We start from the raw sequence: 13,942 nt of genomic DNA, 5'->3' as shown, positions 1-13,942 counted from the left end.
GACTTCTCAGACAAGGGGAGAGATATTGACCTTTAATAAATACGGTACATATGCATCTGATCATTGCACGTCGGCAATCTAAATGACGCATTGATTCTTTTCCTTATTATAACTTTTAAAAACACTAAATTTTTTTAAAAAAAATGTTTGTAAAATAAAGAAGATCAGTTTCTCTTTATCAAAACTTCGACAATCCTTCGTTTTCAAGTATCCTATAATTGAAAAAAAGATTTGTAAATATGCATAGTTGAGCTTGATAAAATCATCAAATGCATCACTGTTTAATATTATTTTCTTCCATAACATTTAATAAATTTTAAAAGCCATAAATATCGTTCATTTATTTATGCACGTTTGTATACCGAGAAAACCTGTCCCACCTCCATGCTGAAATAGATACTTTTTGCACCTTTTTCTTAGGAGAGTTGCAATCTCAAAACTCGCGTATTGGCATCCATGGAATTTCCTAAAGATTGTTAGAGGACCTGGTCTAAAAAGAATTTCAAAGACATTATTAATCAGAAACTCAAGTAATTTCGGAGTACTTACCTAAAGTTATAAACATGGATTAATCTAGGTTTTCTACCTTTTCTGAAGAAATTGGGAAAATTGCCCAGTGATCTGAGGCACTCAAGACGCCAAGCGGGTGCAGGGCAAGCCCTTTTGGGGGGGGGGAGCAATTGAATTTCAGAATTTTTATAACCATTTCGATTGCAAAAAAAAAGTAAAAACGTATTTCATATCTTCTGAAATATTTTACCCTATTTCCAGTTTTTATACAGGAAAAAAGTATTTGAGTTTTTTTTTATTGTAAAGGGTAGCGGGTGCAGGGCAAGCCCTTTCGGGGGGGAGGCAATTGAATTTCAGAATTTTTATAACCATTTCGATTGCTAAAAAAAGTAAAAACGTATTTCATTTCTTCTGAAATATTTTACCCTATTTCCAGTTTTTATAAAGGAAAAAAGTATTTGAGTTTTTTATTATTGTAAAGGGATTTTTACTCATCAAAAGAGGAAAGGAGAAAACCAGGGGAAATTTTCTCTTTGGAAAAATACCATACATAGATAGTAAATATGTCCTGGAATAATAATTGGACTCCATGGTAATGCTTTTATCAGAATAATTTGACAAATGGTCAATGAGAACGTTAGCAAATTTGAGAGTTAAAGTAGCTGTCAAGGATTTCAACAAGCGATTTGCATGGTCTTAAATTAATGGGAATGTTTGTGTATAAAGTGTTCAAAAGCCGTAGGTTTGATGTTTTTGATTTTAGTAAAAAAATAATAATGTCAAATTTTCTAAAAATCGTTGGAATTTTAAAGCAGCCATACTCTACCTCCACCTCATCTCGAAAATATTACAGAACTATTGAACTGCTGTTAATATTTTAGTGAGAAGTAAAACAAAGTATCTCGATGGAATATTTACTTGAACCCGCTATTTATTTTTGTAATGAATATATATTTACATTCAGTGTAATTTTCTTTATGAAATCCATTAGAAATCCACGACGTTCAAATTTCTATAACACACGCGAAACTTTGTCAAAGCGCGGTAGAATACACAGTAGGAACTACAAGCATTTTCAATGTTTAGGAACACCAAAATGTATATTGTTTTCACTCAATTTCATTTTTAAAAAAAACTACCCTTTTAAAATTAACTTCAAATACAACAATTGTGCATTAAAATGAATTTTTCATTTTTTTATCGCAATGTTTATTTGCGTTATTTACTTTTCCAACTTCACAAACGGCTTTCCAACGTCACAAATGGCTATTATGTTTATTGAGCACACCAATTCCAAAGGGCGCTAAATTCAAATTAAACATGGACGAAATATATAAGCATTGAATTCATATTTTGGGGTATCTTCGGTCCTATAACACACCTGGCCCTGCCAACAAATTATCATACCGGTATTTAATTTGTCGGCACGGCCAGGTGTGTTTTAGGACCAAAGACATCCCAAAATATGAATTCAATGTTTAAATGAAGACAAGGAATCCAGTATAGGTATGGTGATTAGAATTCATTTTGATTTTGATTTTTTGAAATTTATCACTATTTATATCTGTCACTTAATCCATTGATAAATTCATAAACGAATTACTTACTTGTGTCATGTGCTTACAAATGATTATTCTTCCGGGGTCCCTCTCATGGAATTGACATCGAAAGCACAGAATTTTCTTCTTAAGTACTGTAAATCACGTTTTATTCACGAGAAGTTCAATTTAGCGTAATTTCGGCAATGTGCTCGCAAAGGATTTTTCTCGCGTATATTAGGCCTAGTAGTCCTTAAGATTATATAGAGCAGTAACCACAATTCGTGAAAATATTGTCTCGCTACTAAAGAGTAAATATTTATCTCGCAAAAATACGGTGTCGCGAAAATTAAATGATCTACAGTATTAAGCTATTTTTTTTCAGGAAGCTCTAATATCAAACATTTGTTGGACAAGATTCTAGATTCTCCACTCATTACTCAATAGTCATGAATATGAGTTAACTTTGATAATTATCAAAATATACTCAATTCAATATTGTCTAATATGCAACAGAATTGCATATGAAATTTATATTACATACCTATTAGTTGGTTCTTCAAAATAAATAGTAAATCATTCTTTAGGATTCAAAATATCAATCTTGATTTGTCTTTCCCATTGTGTTTTGGGGGAGTTTGCAGGATATACATCTGGGTCTTGGTGTAAGATGGTCCTGGACAGTAATCCGCCTCTTCTCTTGTCTGTAGCCGTAGCTGTATCCCGGTACAGTTTTAGAGAGACTCCATTTTTTCACGTGTCTGGTCTCAAAAAGTTGCATGTCTTTAGAGGCTACAGAGTTTGTTTCTGTTGTATTTGCACTCTTGCATTCGTGAAGCCGTGGTTGTCGCAGCATTCGCTCAGGCCGATGGATTGTTCGATCATACAATCCATGTGACCTAGCTTCTGAACAATGGGTGTAAAGCTGTTGATGCCTTGCTGAACCAAAATGTTGTGCTCTGATGTTCTGGAGGCCATTGTTCGCTCTGATCCTATTTGGAATTGTTTAATGGATTTTCGTTCTTGACTTCTTCATCTTAATGTTTCATTAATTTATTCGTTGATGTTTGTTAATAGCAAATTAAAGTTACCTCCAATCAAAACTTCGTTTCCAGTAAAACAGGCGAGCAGCTGAGCAAATTTTATGTAGGATCGTCCATTTTAGTAAAAAACTTGTGATCCTCCAGTGGCTGTCAGATCCCAGTGCCAGGATAATAAACCGCTTAACAATGTTCTGTGCCGGAGCCGGTGAGTGAAGTCCACAATAGGAGTCAGAACTTCGTCGGAATCATAGTTTGAGAGTGAAAACTGCGGCTCAGTCGGTCGATGATGGACGTTCAGTCTCGTGTGGAATCATATAGAAGATTCGTTCCGCTCCTGCTTGGGTCCAGTAGTTGTTGATAAGAAACCAAAGCAAACTTTTTCCAAGAGATAAACGTTCACACGATATCGACATAGATGTCTCCTAAGTCTTCCATTAATTGCATCGTCTCTAGTGGTGGTACTGTGTGTGAATAGATAAATTCCAGTGGTAAATTCTTATTTATTTCATTAATTTTTGCAATATGGGTTCATTAAATGTTTTGATATTAAATGCAGAATTTTATTGAAACATCTACTGTAGACCACTTAATTTTCGCGACACCTTTTTTCGCAAGAAAGTTATTGACTTATTGGCGAGACAAAATTTTCACGAATTGTGGTTTTTGCTCAATATAATCTTAAGGAATTCTATCATACGCGAGAATGAAATTTTCGCGAGCATACCGTCTCGCGTAATTACGCGAAAACTAAGTTCTCGCGAATAAAAGTGATTCCCAGTATTCATTAAGACAACTAGAGCCGACCACGGACTCATTGACTCTTCGAGAACATCTCTTCCTTACATGTCATTAACATACTTATCAACCTCTGCTTGCATGTGTGTGTAAAGGTCTTGGATGCTTTTTGACAGGAGATGTTAAATGATGATAAAGGTACACCGGATTTGCTTTCAGACTTACCAAGAAATTTTACGCCGGACGCCGGACCAAGAATTTTTTAATAACTAAAGCACTTGACCTTTGCATGTTTTTAAGGGTTAGGCCTAAGGGGTAGGGTTTACAGAAATGCCAAATAATCTTACTTTTTCGACCAGTTTCTTGACATTGAGTCTGATTAACCCTGGCATTGTTCTCTTTAGTCTCTCGATTCCACCCATTTAATAGTTCTAACACAACTGTAGTCAATACAGCAATTAATTGGATCCTATGTCTCAGGTTTCTTCTGTGTAGACCTCGTGTACGTTGGACTTTCATTGCACACGTTTGTCAGCAGCAGTAAACGTGTCTGATTATACGATATGCGTCACAACTTTTTTTAAATTTACTGACCTAGCATAATTTACTTTCAACTGCATTTCTCTATCCCGAATTTCATTTATTAATTTTTCTTAAAACAGCTAAATTTGTTAGCCTTCTTATAATTTGTCCGAGTTCTGGTAATGATTTTGAAGCTTTCTGTCATCGATCACCCAGCTGAGTTTTATACAGCTCCGTCTGATTGGGGAGAACCTCTCCTTAAGTCCTCTACATACATGCAGACTAATCTGTAATTGCACTTTTCTCCTTCAGATAATTTGTCGAATACATCTCGAGCAGGGACGTAGCAACAGGGGGCCAGGGGGGCTTGCCCCCCTTTTTCTGCCAACATTACCTTTACTATAAAGAATGTCCATTGAAAGGATGGTTGCCCCCCCCCCCCAACTTTTGACAACAGTATAGAAATATCAAGGAAAGTAAAAAGAACATAACCTTGAGAAAAGTTCGCCACTACCCCCCCCCCCCCTCCATGAGGATGATATGCTGTTACATGTGTCTGCTTTTACACCTGTAAGTACTAGTTAAAGTTTTTGGCGACTACGTGTATTATTGTCTGTAAGGAAATTATCCAGAAATGAAGGTATAGCGTGCTAGATACTAACTTTGGATTTGGGCTCTTCAGACTCTCTTCATTGACGACAAAACCAGGCTTGTCACTTTTCTGGATGCTAGTAATTCTTATGTGATCAGATTTTGCACCTGACGTTTGGTAGCCATCGCCTGATGTGGTACGCCTGCTTTCAGATATCCCTGTATCCCAGCTGGCGTTTGCTTTTTTCAATGTTTTCAGACAAGCCTTCCTGTAGATTCCTTCTCTACAGAAGCCATCACATTTTCTAAAATACAACTCAGTTATGGAAGTGTTAGGAAGTACAAATTTAATCTTAAAAGAAATCATCAAGTTATCACAGTATTTAACTGAGAACACACTGCAGCCACCAGAATTCGTAACGTGTTGAGGGGTACCTTGTTATTTACAGGATTTCCGGCTTTTTTTTGATAAATAAAGCAATTAAATAACTTTCCTCTTTAAATGATTGTATTAAACGATTAGCCTTAAAAATTACACAGACATTGTCGTTCGCTTTCTAGGAGAAAACACACTTGAAGGTCAGCCTACTATTTACAAAAGGAAGTGAGGGTTCAAAAATGCCACAGAACAGACACATGATATGCCTTATTCGGGCTAGCAGTGTCCATCCCGATATCTAGTCCTAACATTTTACTTATGTCAGCCTCTGAAAACAGAAGTTTTACACAAGTTGTCATTATTCAGGACGAACAGTAATATTCAGATTACAATCTGGCAATCCATTTAAAATTGATAAAATGTAAGGCTATTCACCCAGCTTATCTTAAATCCTAAATATCCGTCTTTTTCTCTCTGCTCTCTGAACAAAAGTACCCTGAAAGCTTAGTTGCTCTTGTTTATTTACCCTCTCTTAGGTCAAGTGTTATGCTAAAATCACTAACGCATCCTCAAAGGCCGAATTGCATATTCGAAATACACAAAGCTATGCATCGCTTTTTGTAGCATATTTAATAATGTTTCCATTTCTAATTTTTTTCTCTGTGATAACCCTTTGAAATTTACCGGAGTTGATTTCTTGACAGTTCTACCGGAATGTAAATTAGGCAGGTCGATAGGCCAGGAGCTAAGAAGGCCCTTAACGCATGCAAATCTCGTGCGCATCTGTCTCTGTGCTTGACGCTAAGGAGGCCAAATATGCATGTAAATCTCGTGCGGCTTCCTTTGTTTCTGACGTCAGTGGGCGAGGACTATTGAAATCCGCATGGGAGTCCTTGTGTAATTTAAATCTATATCTACATTTTTAAATCTAAATCTATAATTTTATTTCACAATGAAATGGAAATATAAGGAATCACTGTCTAGTTAGGAGAGTATGTCAGGGACATCAACAATAGTGGGAAACATGGGATAATTTTAGCATAACGGGCTTCGCCCGTTATGCAAATTACCCCATGTTTCCCACTATTGTTGATGCCCTGGCATACTCTTCTAACTATACAGTGATTCCTTAATTAAAGTTATTAAGTCCCAAGTTTAAGGACCGGAAAATTCTTTTAAAACGTTACTCGGTAAATTAATGCTAGGGTTTAAAATATCATTCAAAAAGCCTCGTTAGGCTCGTAATATATGGAATAGTAGAACGCCATAAAAATTGTGACAAATGGGAGGAAAATATTGAGTATTTTTGCATCAATGCATATCATTTTTATTAAGCAGACATCATCTATCACGTAGTAAAAGATAAATTCTTAATCCATTTTTTAAAGACATGAACCTATAGTGGTACGTGATTTAATATAAAAGACCAGATTAAATTGATATATTACTGTAATCCATATTCATATTGTACAATTTGTATATTATGAATAAAATACTTCTCAAACTATATATTACTGTAATAAAGAACTTAACTATTGCTTGTTTTTAAATGTGTTTATTCTTCAATTATATAAGACTGAAAGGAAAAATTGAATTGCAACATTTTTTTTTACATATTTTTTCTCTTAAAACAAGCAAAAACTATTATACATATTACTAAGAACAAAACTGAACCAACTACTACTAAGATTTCATTCTCCATTGTCCAAAATGTATATTTTTGGTCTTTTGTGACGACGGAGGTTAATGGTTTCACTTCTACTGTAATTTCGGAGCAGTTCCTATTTCCACAAACATTATATTTTTCAATGGAAATCCCATTTATCATATTTGACGTGAAGCTACCATTCTTGAATGAAAAAGTTACTTCGTTCAAAATTTCGGTCATGTTTATTTTCAATGTAACATTCGTCTTATAGTTCAAGTTGTACAATTTGCTTGGTGCTAATAATATATGAAATGTTCGAAAACTGTTTATTTTTTCGTTTGATGTGTCCAATGTGTTATTCCGAAAATACCCTATCCACGTGACTCCGCGTAGCTTCCATCGCAATCTTTTCTCAATTGTAACTATCAGGTCTGTTCCTGCATCGTAGTCGTCCGTTGGTGTAGGTGATCTTCGATATCTTTTTGTTTTCTCAACGGATTTCGAAAATATGATCTGGATATTCTTAATTAAATCATCAGTTGCATGAATAGGGCAACTAATATATACTACGTTCACCAATTGTTTGGCCGATTCATAGATATTTGCGCATGCCTCCCGATATACTTTGTTTACACAATTTGAATATAGTTCAGGTCCAACTGTGAAAAGGGCTTTGAATCTGTCATGGTTTGGTAAAGAACAAAAGGATGGCACATCTTTATTGGGATACACATAGCATTCTATATGAGAATTAAATGCTTTTTGTTGTATTTCATTACAAGTTACTTCTCGAAAAGGGCGCAATAAGGGTACAAGTGCCACTTGTAAGCATCCACGAACAGCATTAATCCATTTCCGACCTGCTGGTGAGAACTGTTTAAAGTGATCTTGATAAAGCTGGCAAAACCTAACACCATTGTTAATGGCGTATGATGTTTGATGCATGTCTTGGCATGGGAATTTTTTCTAATTAACCCTTATCCTGCTAATCGCGACACTGAGTCGCGCTGGCTTATCTGATCTGCTGCTGCGGATCGCGACCTCAGGTCGTTTTGAGGGGTTTCCTCATCTGATGCTTGTTTACCTGCTATTTTTAGCAGAGCATCCCATGTCAATGAATGAAACAAGTATAAATATAAACCAATGGTTTAGAATTTGTAAAAATATACACCAATCAGAAAGATTCATGTACATAATCACCATCCAAAATAGATGGTACTCCAGAACAAAGAAATATTCCAAAATGGCTGACCTAAATATGCATGCTTTTTGTCTCCGGAGCTTTGTAAGAAAAGAAATAAGTTTATACACTAAAAGGAATATAATTAAGCTACTATCTAAAGTTAATATAATGATATTTAATGTATCATTATAATTGATATTTATAGCATTTAAATAGTTATTCGGACTTATTATCAATTATCCATACTGTTAAATATAAATCGACATAAATGCAATAAATTGTAGGAATATAGAAATAAAATTTATATGAATAAAAAGCTCTTTCTTTTCTTCATATTTTACACACAACTTATGTGTTGATTGCATCAAAGATAAGGATGCTATAAGCTGATAAGTAAAGGGAGTATGCATCCACTTCGATATCTGTTTACACTTAACTTTCGCCGCAGCAGTGGAACTGATAAGCCAAAACTTTGACCGCAGGATAAGGGTTAAAAAAAAAGGAAAATAAGACATTAATAAGGTTATATAAGATAAATGCCTCCTATCTCGAAAAACAATCACAATATAAAAACATAAAGTCAAATAACATACTCAGTAATGAACATACATCATGTGAGTTTTTCTGATCAGAGTGTCTGGCGTCCGTCTGGCGTCTGTAAACTTTTCATATATTCACTTCTTCTCAAGAACCACCGGGTCAATTTCAACCAAACTTGCCAAAATACTATACTTGAATGACGGGTATTAATGTTTGTTCACAGGAAGTGCCGCGCCCTCTTACAAAAGGATCAAGATAGTTAATAATTCATGGCATCTTTTTAAAGAAAAAACACGGGGCAAGAAAAGATTATACTTTTGTGAAAGCTTGCTCACATACTGTAGGTTAAAGTTAGTTCATATCATTAACCAAGAAGGTAGAACAGGGCTGCAAGAACGTGTCGAAGTTTCTCATAGGAATATGTAGGAAATTTCTTTTAAGATCTTCTTCACTAGATCAGCAAAGTCATGATTGGGCATATTATAAAAAAAAAGGTATCCCCAGGTAGTTTAAATTCATGTTTGTTCCATTAATGGCCCCTGGGTGAAGGGGATGTAGGGGGGTTTAAATATTTTACACAGTTTGATGTAAGTGTAATGGTTAAGGGGCTTTGAGTAAAACGCATGGAAGACCTTAAATAACGGAATGTCCTGACAACCCTTGGAATGTACTACCCAAACTATAAGAAATATAAGGCAAATCTTTGATAATGTCACACATTCGATACAATTCGTTATCTCCATATGTTTCAGTCAGAAGCTAGCTAAAGAAGTTAATGTATCCCATCCCTTATATAGCAAACAAATTCAATAAAATTGAATGCATAACAAATATGAAGGTATTTAAAATTCAGTATATGCATATATGCACATAATACCCCGGTCTTTCGGATGAGAATGTATAAACCAATGTCTCGTGACCAGTACGTGGTGGCACGAAAAAGATCCTTCCAAGCTCAAAGGCCCTGAGTGCAGAGTAAATGACAAAATTTGCAGCTCTCCACTGGCAAGTGTTGGCGTCTCCATATGAGTGAACAATTCTCAAGGGGGACTTTAAACAATATAAAATCAATCAATCAATCAATCGTAATTCCCATTTTGATTATTATTTGCATGTAAGTGTGAGATGTGTCATAACTTATGGCCTTTATGTTTGGTAAGGGTTTCCCCCTCTGTAATTGATTTTAAAAAATCAATTATTATAAAACTATTCTGATTAATAAAACGTTTTCAATCGTCATTCTTTATTAAAGTTCAAATGCATCTTTTCCCCGAAGTATTTTTTTTAAAGTTTGTAACCATAGACTTCAATACAATTTTTATTAATTAATTCACCAATAACAATTAACTAACCCTAACCCTAACCCTGATCGGGAAATAACGGAAAAATAAAGGATCAAAAATTAGTATGAAAAACGTCAGTAAGCATTTTACTCAATGATAAACAGTACATGCTGACAAGGTCATTGTATTGACCATAGAATTACGAAATGATGACTGTAAACGAGACTTAAACATATGGAGGTCGTTAATGTTTCACATGCAGTGCGATAATAGTGACATAATTCTATCTGGTATTTCATGTAAAATATCTACAACATATCTTTCAAAATGGTGTGCAAGGTGCACTAGCCATTGTGCTTTTCATTGTTCTAACCTTTCTCTTGCAAAATGGCGATAGTAATTCACATTTAAAAATTAATAAAATAGAAAGGTCAACTAAAATGATGCTAATCGGGTCCTGCCCGCCGTAAACATATTCCTCTACGAAGCAGGGTCTTAATTTAGAAATAACGCGGGTATTGAATGTCCTTCTCAATAAATAGGGAATACTCGCAAGTTTCTGCAGTACACTCTTTATACAGAAGCAACCTTACGTATTGTAGAATCTAGTTTGATGAAATCATGTGAGATATCAATGAGTCTAATGATGACTGAATTTTTTCATACTCATTGTTTGTTCATTATTTATACACTGGACTGACGACGGTTACGTCAAGGAGCACAAGGCGGGTGTGACTGATGGGCAGGGAATGTTTACTCCTTTTTGGCACCTGATCCCACCTCTGACGTTTTGTAGGTCCACGTTGCTCTGCTTTTTTTGTAATGATTCAAGAATTTTTATACTGTTCTATATCTCCATCCTTTGTTAAATTAAAAACAATACTAGCGTAAATTGAAGGTCAAAATTGATAAGAAATAGACTTTAAACTTGAGAATTTGTAAAGGATTTTATCTCATTTAGAGATATCTCTCTTATCAAAGTGTCAACGAAGCTTAAGAGAAGAAGGGGGTTTCTGACAATGGATAATCAAAAATTGCAAGATGCACCTTGGATCTTCCGGTATTATTGCTGTTTAAAAGATAATTTTGACCAAAAAAGATATGACATTTAAAAGCAGGAAAAACTTTTAAATTGCAATCGGAAATTGTTAGACAAAAGAAAAGAAGGCAAATCCCACAGTCAAAAGAAAGCTCATATTAAGATAGAATCAAAGTTTTGTTAATTAAAGTATGAAAATTAAAAAAGAAAATAACAATTTAACCAAATAATTTAAAACAAAATCAGAAATTTAAAAAAAAATACGAGGATGCAATCAGAACTTGAAGAACAAAAACTGCTGATCAGGAAAATAAATGAGGTACTTACAACAATTAAAAAAAAATCAAAGAATATTAAGATAAAAACATACATAGAGTGTTTAGATAATGAAACTCTGCAAACCTTGAAAAAATATGAGCCCCTAGGCCGAAGTCTATCAAATAGGCTATCATCTGATGGAAAGAGGTAACTTGAAGCCTTTCTTTACACAATTCTTTCAGATTATTTTATAGGGAGACGTTAATACCATATTCAGGCGCAAGAGAAATATAAGTACATTAATAAGGAAAGTCGACGATGGAAAAACCAAGTCATCTCGTTTGTCCTCATCGTTTATAGTCTGTAAAATATTCAAAATATGAAACAGATGTGCAGACTGCATGGTCTTTTGTCTTAAGTACTCTGAAATATAGCAATTTGTTATACCGTACGCGTATAGCGGGTTTCTTTATGTCGGATGGAAAACGTGGCGTTTTGCTTGCTTAAAAGGTATCCAAATAATTTTGTCGAAACAGTTTTTGGCAGACACAGAGTTCTGTGACATTAAAAAAGAGAGTTAATTCATATTTTATATAAGTTTCAGTACGTTTCATAGAACAATTAACACATTAGTTTGAGTAAAGGCAATCCCAGATGAACGTTAAAATGCTAATACAATAGACTAATCAAGGTTATTTAAATCTTTTTTTTTCTGGTATTAAGTAGCGATAATGAAAGGTGCAAATTTGGCGACTAAGATTTAGCGGCTCACTATAAATCGCTTAAATAAGCCAAAGTTAAAACCCGCAAAAAATACCCGTCATACGAATGAAATTAACTATTGTTTATTGATAATACGTCCGTCGATATATTTGATTTTCGAGTTAAAGGCCACAGCAAGTTTTCTTTTTCTTCTTCCTCTGGTCAAGGTCTTAAGAATCTTAAAATCAGTACAGAAGTAATTTGTCACGCCCCCTAAACCGGCACTCTGACAAAAGGGGGAAACGTTTACAAAACGTATATTAGAAAAATCTTCAGTTCAGTTGTCTTTTTCTAGTCGTTGAATGGTCATATCAGTATAATGGTCATTATTTGTAGCATAAAGAAGTTGTTAAATTCATAGCAGAGGGAACAATCGTTTATGTTTATAATAAACAAATGTAATTGGAATATTAATCTAGGAAACAAAATAGGTTTCACATTAATAAAAATAATTTCCAACTTCATTGTAGTACAAAATTCTGTTGTTAAATTACTTTTAAACATTGTGAGATGTATTGTTATATCGCACGTAAAATACCTCCAAACACTGAGAGTACCAGGAACAATTATCTCCAGAAGGACTGTAACACCAGCTGGGAAGATTATTGATTGGCAGGGTTTGGTTTTCATTACACTCACAGTCTTCAGAAACAGTTCCTATCATTAAATGAAAACATAATTCGTATATTGGTAATTTTCCATCTTTTTGAGCTCCTAAATAAGAAAGAATAAAAAATAAAACATACCTGATTCATCTTCATGATCCTCCAGCATGCACTGATAATAACAATATTTTGCATGTTTCTCTACACATGAGAACTTTCCTTTGGAAGCTAAGTAAATGTATGTATTTGTAACACACGTTGCCCACTGGGCTCTTTCATAAGGTGGATTTGAAATAAAAACACACACTGGAGTCCCTGGTGGTCCATTTTCTGAATCACACTCTGCTGAAACATTCTGCAGTATTAATATCTCTAGGAAAAGCAATTTTAGCGAAGACATTCTTTGATACTTCTTTTTGTCTTTGAATAGAAGAATGCAGTCGCCTTACCACAAAGATTAAATAATGTTATGCAAATAAAAGTCTAGTGTAGAGATAGTGATAATGCATCTGGATCAACAAAACCACGTTAAACGGCATGATATCATCATGTTATAATAAATATATTTGAAGAAAAGGTTTTTTTCATATTAAAAATATTTGTATGTTTAATGCATGCTTATTCTTTTGTGTAAATCTCAAATAGTTTTGTGAGCGTCTCTATAGACATACTAGCAATATTATTCACAGACTGTGTAGTAATAGTCCACTCTCACCTGCCTATAGAGTTAATGGTTCAGTCGATTTGATACGTAAGAACATCATTTTCTGTACGAACAATTTCTATAAGGACTATTGAAAAATATGTTATTGTTACAAAAATATCAAGATAATAAATTGAATTAAATATTTCACAGATATCTTGTTCTATATAACAGACTTATTTGCAAATACAATTGGTAAGTAAGTGTTCTGAAGACTGTTGTTTTTTCAAATTAATTGCTCCATTTTTTTCATTGCTTGGGACTGTTGTTATACGAACATACTTTGTTAAAACATTCTAGTTCTACACACGATTAAACTGAGGAATTCGAAAGGATTTTGGAGCTCTTTATCGACAATATTTATGTTTTTTTTTTTTTTTTTTTTTTTTGGTTACTATGCATTCAAAGCAATTTTTGGAATACCAAGGGGTACCCATTGCCCTCCTTTACAAAACGACCTTTTTATATTACTTCTCAGCAAATATTATTTAAATAGGAATCCATTTGATAAAAACGAATGCCTGTTGTGGCCTTCACCTCAGCAATAAAATATTATGAGGGTGTTTTCTCAAATTAAATTAATAGATATTTGCAATCGAACTC

At 34.2% G+C, this 13,942-nt stretch overlaps 1 protein-coding gene across 1 annotated transcript; it reads right to left on the bottom strand.

Moving 5' to 3' along the window:
* Window positions 1–2,646: 2,646 nt before the first annotated feature.
* Window positions 2,647–13,061, bottom strand: LOC134240111 (uncharacterized). The gene is made up of 5 exons (XM_062722209.1): window positions 12,778–13,061; window positions 12,570–12,688; window positions 6,969–7,932; window positions 4,174–4,266; window positions 2,647–2,954 (listed from the first exon to the last, which is right to left on the bottom strand). Exons 1-5 carry the CDS (start codon window positions 13,034–13,036, stop codon window positions 2,647–2,649), a joined length of 1,743 nt encoding a protein of 580 aa, XP_062578193.1. The 5' UTR covers window positions 13,037–13,061.
* Between the last annotated feature and the right edge of the window lie 881 nt (window positions 13,062–13,942).

This window comes from Saccostrea cucullata, unplaced genomic scaffold (assembly GCF_032062105.1).
Source record: "Saccostrea cucullata isolate Sc308-1 unplaced genomic scaffold, CSIRO_AGI_Scuc_v1 ctg6304, whole genome shotgun sequence".
Lineage (NCBI taxonomy): Eukaryota > Metazoa > Mollusca > Bivalvia > Ostreida > Ostreidae > Saccostrea > Saccostrea cuccullata.
Note: the sequence above shows the minus strand (reverse complement) of the source record. Positions and strands in the feature narration are given on the sequence as shown.